General features: G+C 36.0%; 1 protein-coding gene across 3 annotated transcripts in view; it reads right to left on the bottom strand.

Annotated features, from left to right (window-relative positions):
• Positions 1–4,488: 4,488 nt before the first annotated feature.
• RRAGD (Ras related GTP binding D) overlaps positions 4,489–9,066 on the bottom strand; it is a 38,030-nt gene continuing 33,452 nt past the window's right edge. For all 3 annotated transcript variants that reach the window (XM_023534830.1, XM_011367358.2, XM_023534829.1), the window contains exon 7: positions 4,489–7,798. In XM_023534830.1, the coding sequence (XP_023390598.1) occupies positions 7,647–7,798 (152 nt within the window). In that variant the 3' untranslated portion in view covers positions 4,489–7,646. The remainder of the gene's footprint in view (positions 7,799–9,066) is intronic.

Here is a 9,066-nt window from a genome sequence, read left to right as displayed (position 1 = left end):
ATAGTTCAAATAAACTTTAATTTATATCCATAAATTATAAATTAAGTAATATAAATTTTAAAAGCTACATAATTGAGTTGAAGAGACACTAACACGAGGTGTGTGTGTGTGTGTGTGTGTGTGGTGTATTTACAGAATGGAGAAATGATAAAAGCTCCCCCAGGTGACTCCAATCCTAGTATTCCCCCATCTTCCCCCCGCCCCCATCCCTTTTAATAACCACAGGCCAAACAATGTCTCCTAAATTATAAGAATTGCCTAAGATGCTTATTTAAATACACATTCCCAGATCTCTGCCCAGAGAGTCTGATTCAAGAAGACTGGGGTAGAGGTAGGAATTTGCATTTTTAAGCACCCTAGATAATTCTTAGGATCAAGTAACTTTGGGAAACACACTAGTCTGAAACAGTATGATATGAATTGGTGGGACCATTTCTTGCATATTATAAACCTGATTTCCTTCCTCTCCCACTGAGATGGAGAGACGTACAGGATTGGTCTCTTCCAGTCAGCCCCTTTACTGGCTGCTTCCCATGAAGAGGAAGTGAAAGACCACCTTATAGAGGTCTGGGAGAAGTCCTGCTTATTGACCATCTAGTTGACGAAGGTGGAATACTATAGGAGTGAGCTCTCTGCAAGGCCAGAGGCAGAAAGGATAAATGAAAGCCAGAAACAAAAAAAAACAGCTTGTAGGAGTGGGATTCTCTACAGTGATGGTGAGGGTTAGTATGGAAGAAACTGAGATCTTAATTGCTCTACCGTAGTTAGCCATTCAGGGAAGGGCCTTAGTTTTTTGACTGCTTTGAGAGACTAGAAAGATCCCCCTTGTCCTACCAGCTTATTAGTATAGATTGAGGAAGTAGGATGGTGAAGGCCTGAGGCAGCTGGACGCTAGTTAATGCCCTCTTCCACCTCACTCCTTCCCCCGAGTTGAGCGGCTAGATCAGCTCTCTTTCATGGAGAAGGGCCTTGTCCAGCTGGTTCTTGGAAGTATCAGAATAGCACAAAAGGACAAAACTTATGGATTCTTGATACTGGATAAGACCAAAGTCATCTGAATTAACAAAGGATTCCATAGAAGCTAGATATGAACTCGAGTTACTAAACTCCAAGTAAATTATTTATTATAGTCAAGGATAGAGTATATAATAATAGATGATCCTCTCAGGACTGAGCTTCTTGGACCTGTATTCATACAACCCAGTATATAAAAACATCCAAGGGATGGCAATGAAAAGTAAAACACAGCAGAAAGCCCTGATCAAATTAAATAAAAGCTCAAGAATTTCCTCAGAATTTCCCTCTATGTTTATTAAGACCTTAAAATTAACAGAGAAAAAGGAAAATATCCTCAGGTATCTCCAATCTGCACTCTAGCAGTGCTTTGCAAATTGCAGGTAATGACCCTTTAGTGAATTGTGAGATCTTTTTTAAGAAATAAAGATAGAATGCGTTGTATAAAAGGACAGTACTTCATGAATTTTTTACAAAGCAATATTTGCGAGGAGGAGTGTGTGATAGTTTGAAATGTGAATTGTATTTAGTGTGGTTTACAACAACAAAAAGTTGAAAATGCATTTCATAAAAGGTAAACTCCTAAGGTTCCATCCCAGGGCAGTTATAAGCATACCATGCAAACATCGCTTTGAGTATAAGTTCATATGGTCACTGTTTTTTAAGATAATTTATTTTTTCAAGATCAAATACTAAGGACCAGACTCCCTTCTCAGCTTTAACTGATAAATCATTTATTGAAACTAAAACGTAATATTCTACAAAATAAGACTGGACTAGTCTTAAATATCTTTGTATTTTGTTTCTTATTTACTTATTTTTAATAACTTCATTAATTTTATATATAATTTAAATTTACTTATTTGTTTTTATGGAATTGTTCCTTGGAATAACATGATCCATTTTGAAGTATCTTTGAAATTATGATACGGACCATTTAAAGCCTATATTTTCAGTTTGTCGTGACTATTATAAAAAACTGCAAAGATATCGATGGTACAACTGAAATAAGATCACACTTCCTGAACTTAAGTTGAATTTATGATAAAAATAGATATTCCTGAGAACCTGCTATGCCAAGTTTGGCACATTTTAAAATATCATCCAACCTTTCAAAATTCTAAATGACCTCAAAAGCAGCTCTGCATTTGCCCTATATTCTATATTCTTAGAAAACTAAATGGCTGTAAAAGGCGTTTTAATCTGATTCTTCTCACATCTTCTACTGCTCCTCATGTTAACATAAACATCTACCTTAGGCAGTATTCGTAGGTCCCTGGTACAAATAGATTAAAAAGAGGAGTAACAGTAAAATAAACGTTTTTATTAAATTTAATTCTGGAAATGATATTGCTTTCATATATGTATTGTTAGTAAAGTATGAACATTAAAATAACTAACATTTAAAGCTCACACTTTTAAGGTAATTTACCTCTCTTCTTACTTATAAGGGAAGGCACTATTTCGATAAACATTTCTACTCTCTCAACCTACTTCTCATAGTATATTTAGTCTTACAGTAAACTAAACATAGCTACCCATGGTCTTTGCTAGACAGTGCAAACGTCCTATACAACTGTGGTTGTGAAAATTGACACCTATAAAGGACCTAAAATTAAAGTTGTTTATTTTGTATTATTTTTAGATATTAAAATCCTTCCATCTCCAGTATCTGTCTTTTAGCTATTTTACTAAGCAGTGTCTGGTCTATAATAGGTATCCTATCGATAACTGTTGAAAAAGAAAATTATCATTTCCCTCAGAAAATAAATGACAAAGAAAGGAACCAAAACTCGAGGTTCCTCTTATTTACCATACACTGTGTGTCCACACTGGTCCAGCTGTTTTAGAGGGGTGTGCCCCCGCTGTGGAGGGGGGTGTGGGGCGGGGGGTTTTGATCTTTTGCATTTTCTTTTGGGGTTTTTGTGTTATTGTGGAGCTCTGGGAGGTGTTTTAAGCGCGTGAGTGATATGGTCAGGACTGTAGTGGTTTAAAAAGGTCATTCTGCATCCTGCGTGGAGAATGAAATGGGTAGATGGACAGACAAGGCAGAGAGACACTGGTTAAGAGGCTACTGAGATCCAAATAAGAGGAGATGGTGGTCTAAACCAGGATAGTGGCAGAAGAGATGGGGAAAAAGATTCAACAGATGTTTGTAAGAATGAGTTGAGAAAGTGGGTGACTAATTGGAGGTGAGCAGAAAGGAAAAGGCAAGAACGAGACCCAAGTCTCTGGCAGGGATGCAAGGAAGGACAGCCACACCACCACAGGAGATTTAGCAAGAAAGAAGCCAGTTCAGTTTTGGACATGTTAGATTTGAGGTTCCTCTTATAGAAATGTCTGTCCAGCAGAGGTATGCTAGTGGCAATTTTAGATATAGGTGTGAAGGATTAGGATCGAAATGTGGTTTTTTGAATTTTAATCCAGATCGGTGTTTTGTTTTCTGTAAGTTATGTTATATATATTAAAACTTAAGGTAAAATGTTGAATACAGGCTTATTCTCTCTTGATTTTCTCAGGGTTTGATATAACTATTGCTTCTTAGAAAACCAGATGACTGTAAAAGATATTTAAATTTCCTTCTGACATTCAAACACTCTCTTAATATTTTTGGCATTAGAGTTATTAAATGGATTAGGAAGAAAAGAGCATAATATTTGTTGATTTTCTTTCCTGAGTAAAGTACATTTAGAAGACTGCTCCTATTTTCACGTAAGGCAAGGTATTTTAAATATTTCAGCATCTCAGCCTTCATAAACCCATGCAGCAGTAAATCCTAAACTGCAAGTCCCTCTTTTCATATTTGTGAAAGGGGGGCATTTTAAGGGAATATTTGCCGAGGCTGCTTAGAGTAGCAGTTGAGAAAGTGGACTCTTGAGTTAGTCTCCGGGCCTTGTGGCCTACTAGTAATATGATGAGCAAGATCATATTGCTACTAAGTGATTTCATCTCTTTGGCCTCAGTGGCCTCATATGTAAAACAGAAGTGATAAACCTACTTCTTAGGTTTATGAGGATAAGTTATATAAAAGCACTTAAAAAAGCAGTGCATGGCATACTGTGTGTACTCAATATCTATTATTATTAAGTAATTCTGTTAAAAATGTTTTCTTTCTCCTAAACTCAACATCACCACTGATGAAAAAAATCTTGGATATAATTATTTCACATCAGGTTTTCCATCAGAAACAGGCTTTCATATGTAAGATATAACATCTAATGCTAGCTCTCTCTGAGAATTCTAGGAGACCTGTAAAAGTCATTATAATGTGGAATCTTACCAAGCAAGTAAGGAACAATAAGGTGGACTGATTGGAAGAGAATTTCCAGATGGCTAGGGATTAGGGCCAGAGCAGCAGGAATTAATATCTGAAGTTTACTGAAATAACAGTTCTATAGTCCAAACAGGCATGTCACCATCAAAAATATGGAGAGAAAAGAGGGTTTAAAATAAATAAATAAATAAAAGCACAAATCCAATTTAAATAGAGAAATTTATCCTCATTTCCACAAAATGAAAGCTGGTTAATCAGGACAAACACATTTGACTAAAAGGACCCAAGAGGGCCATAAAGCTGTGATACATGTGTGTGGTAAACAACCTCATAAATATGAAAGACCATACTTCCTTTTCACCAAAGAGACCATTCTGCTCCCAGAAAGATTAGTTATGAGTTTGCTTAAAATAAAACACAAGCCTTACCAAATCCTGAGTGTGTGACACAGTCTTTCAAATTGGTGGTTAACATTCGTGAAAGCAATGGTTTAACAATCATTATAAATGATATACTGCGTAAAATATAATACTACACTTGATTACAAATTATATCCAGTCCATATAAGTTGAATGCATACTGTACTTTAATAATCAAGATAGTTCGGCTGCTCTTCTGGAGTATGTTTCAGAGTTAACATACAACCCGTATTTAACAATATTGCTGTATTTTTAGTCATTTTATATTTAAGGGTCCAAAATATATTATGTTTACAAAATAACACTGTGAATGTCAATCAATTTTTGATTTCTATTCCTTCAAAAACACTCTACCCTGGTCATATATACTAATCTATATCACTGAAAATAACCAAAGATGATGGATAATTCATATAGTCTCACCTCCACAAAGATGTTCTAATTTCCTTAGAACCTGTAGGTCAAGTTCTCAATCTCTGAAAATGAACAAAAATGTTCCAGAGCAGTCACGTAGCCATGTATTTTGGGCTCTGTATGTATAGCATTGGATTTGAGAGCTAAAGGTGGCCATGCATGTTGCAGTAAGCTAAATCCCATATCAAAAAGAAAATGCAAAAGGAATTTAAAAGATTTTGTAATTCCAATGGCACAGATTTCAAAAACTTAGACTAACTCCTACATCTCTCTAAAACTAAGAGGTCATTGCCATGCTTACAGGTTTGAGGCAGTGATCTCTATTAGTATGTGATTAATCAAAGAGTGTACTTCATATCATAAACTTGGGGTCTTATGCCATAGCACTGATTTTGCCTTTGCCCCAAAGAATCATTTGCTCTTGAAGTAATAGGCTTTTAAGGCACATTTTAACAAAAACCCATCATATACCCAGCTCAAAAATGGAAGCTCCACCTGGTTACAATAATATATGTATATATCCAAGTAATGTGTGAGTTACCAGATAAGCAAATGTCTCTACCCTGGGGATAAAGTCACATTAGAAAAGTAATTCTTTATTTGCTTATTCAAAAAGAAACATTGCGTAAAAAATATTAAAGAATTAGATTTATAAGAATAACCCACCCGTACCAAGCCTGTTGGCAAAGGTCCAACAGGGTATAGGTGTTGAAATTAAGAAAAAGACTTCTCTGGAAACCTGGGTTCCTACTCACCCAGGTTTCTGAGCAGAAATCACGAGGAAAGAAGTTAGGGCTCCTTCATGATTTTTTAGAAATTTACTTCCAAAATGCAGAGACCCTTAGGAGGGCTCAAACTTTAAACCCCAATCAGCTACCATCTTAAACTGCAGTCACCAGCCTCAAGGAAACATTACTTGAGAAGGAGAGAGGATGGAAAAAAGCCGCAGATAGAAGTGGGACAGTTTCAAGGACAAGTTGCTTTAGGAACTTGATACATTTTGCTAGAAGCAGCTGTGACATCCCTAATGAGGCTCTGCTAATATATATATTGTTATATTTAATATATATTAGCTAATAATAATAATATATATATATATTTTCTAATACCCACAAGCATGCCTTAGGGCACTGACCTTTTGGATGGACCTAGAATTTTTATCTACTTGGAATGGTTTGGGATGGGGTAGATTTAAGAGTTTTTTAACTTGCTATTAGTCTAAAGTAAACGTAACAAAAGAATTTCCTAGAAACAAATACAAAGCTAACTCTAATGCCTCCTCTGGCCATCCCCTTCCCACTGACCTTCAAGGGTTTTCAGGATTGCTTTTCAGCTGTGCAGAGCATGCTGTTAGCAAGCTGAATTCTAGTTTAATCAGAAGGTGAAACAAGTAGATTACACAAGGCACATTGTCACAGATGAAGAGATTCAGATGACAAATGTGCCCAACAGGATTTAGCTCTGTGGTAGAGATCTGAGACATCCCCTGTGATCATGGAGTTAAAAAATAGAAAAGAAAACTAGTACTAAATAAATGTTTCAAATGTTGCACAATAATGTTGTGCAACAAATGTTGCAGTTGGCTTACTGCACAGAGGCCCAACATACCGAATTGTATATATATTCTTCTATCTCCAGCTGCCAATCACCTACATTTGGGAAATCACGTGGCCTCTGATGTTACTTTAGCCTGGGTGGCAAATACCAAAAAGACTCCAGAAACTCTGCAATTCAGCGACATTCTTATTTCTCTCAAGTGATCGGCACCATTTTGGAAACCTGGTCCCAAAAGTTCTAAAGAACAGTAATGCAACGAAAAGAAACAGCCTCTCTGTATAAAATGATTATAGAGATGTGTGTTGAGGTAAAGCTTTATAAAAACTGTTGAGTAGGGAAGCACTGCCATAGCTATTGAAATGGTTAGATAAGTTTGGCACTATTATTATTCTACAAAACTCCTAGTTATTACTAGTTATAAATAAGGGACAGTTCTTATTGCTCCTGGAGCTTGCTGCCCTATTCCATCTTCTTTGAAAAATGATTTTTCTCAATGATTGGTAGCAAAAATTCCCAAATTTATAAAAAGTCATTGCCAATGCATCACTTTTGATTAATTTATGATTGCCATATAGAGAGGAACTACAGTATGCACGTCTTTGACACTACAGAAAAAAGCTTAGAAAAGTTGTTTTATCAAAGTTTAGTTCAATGAGAAAAAAACATGAAAAAGTGCAAAATATATACAGTTCCTGGCAGTTCTCACACAGGATTTTTCGGACTATAGACCATAAAAGTTTACATTTGTGTAATGAAATTACAGTGGATTTCACTTTATTGTTAATATACAAGTTTTTGCTTCAAAGTGCTTGCTTTATTTTAAAAAAGAGAAGATCAAGAGGGTTGCAGGAATTTTTTTTACAACAAATTTATGTATTCCAATCTCCTTCTTCCTCTTCCTTTAGTGCAACGCAGTGCAGCAGCCTCACTGAAAGGTCTGATTTCAAAAGCTGTTCCTGAAACCTCACCTACAGCAGCAGTCTAGGGGTCCCATTGGGAGTGCTTCCTTTTTTCTTCTGCAGCCGATTCTGAACCTTTCGTGATTTTACCACTTTCATTCTCACCTCAAAAACTTCATGGATGGCCTTCCGGAAGCAATGAAAATTATAGTCAATAAGCCCTGGAGAAGAAAACAAAAATATTTAGGAATGTTACATAGAAATAATCTCCTTTTCATGTCTGCCATGGTGAAGACTCACCAGTAGGGTGCAGTAGAGGAGCGGCCTTAATATAAAGTCCACAGATTTCCCTGGGAGGCCTGCAGCTGAGCTTTTGCAGGTAGTTTTGTGAATGTTTATTTTTTCCTAAAGAAAGGTTCCAGAGTATATACTCTATTTTCAAAGGTGTCTATGACCCAAAAGATTTGGAGAACCATCTGAATTGCACATTTTAAAAAAAAATTTATCATTAGTTTCAAGTATCCAGTACATTGGTTAGACAATTATATAGTTTATGAAACGATCTCTAATTGCACTTTCTTTCCTCTGGCTCTCTATCTACCCATTATATTAATGCTAACTGCATTCCCTATGCCGTGAACTGCACATTTTTTATCTTTCATAATTAGATTTCTTACAATTAAGATATATTTTCAATGAAATATTTATTATTACTTTTCTCCAAAAGGTATTATTGAGTTGGCTCTGAGTGAAGGCAGACTCTGACTTGGAGTGTGGCTGAGATCTCAAAGCTACAGTATCAATCAAGTAATCAATCAATCAATCAATCAATCAATATTTACTGGATATGTATTATATTTAAAGCATTGTCATAAGCCCTAAGAAAAGTAAAGTGTCTGATTTTAGTGATAACAATCACCTCAGGTCATCTCAAGCTCAAGAATTCAACAACCAATTACACTCTCGGTTTCTCAATATTCAGTAAATTTTAAATGGAGAAATAGTAGGGGAGAATCTTCTTGTGTTTTCAGAAATCAGTTAGTGGTACAAAAATAGAATAAAAGATAATCCAAAGTCTTGAGTGTTATCATCACCATTAATTTGTAAAAGTATTCAGAGCAACATTGTGTTTATACCAAGTAGGATAAGGCAGTTGGTTCTATTTACTATCTTTACACTTATTAAAATAACTAGCCCAACCATTATGTCCATCCACTCAGGTGATGCTTCCAGAGACCCAAAAAGAAAGAACTGAGATGTCAGCCAAGGAGTGAAACTCTTCAAAGTAGTCATACAACTAACTGCAAGTGAACTGAAGGAAACACTGTCTCAGCTTCCAGGAGCAAAAAGCTGAGTAGCGCCCTCTGCTGCTTCTGCAATGATAGTGACCTCAAGTGCAGTAAAACTAGGAGACCATTTCCTGAAGACCACGAGGCAAGAAGAGGGAAAGTACTAAGGAACAAGAAGCAGAAAAATTACCTCATTTAGT

The sequence above is a fragment of the Pteropus vampyrus genome, unplaced genomic scaffold (genome assembly GCF_000151845.1).
Source record: "Pteropus vampyrus isolate Shadow unplaced genomic scaffold, Pvam_2.0 Scaffold133, whole genome shotgun sequence".
NCBI lineage: Eukaryota > Metazoa > Chordata > Mammalia > Chiroptera > Pteropodidae > Pteropus > Pteropus vampyrus.
The sequence above is the reverse complement of the archived record's forward strand: the minus strand, read 5'-3'. Positions and strand labels throughout refer to the sequence as shown.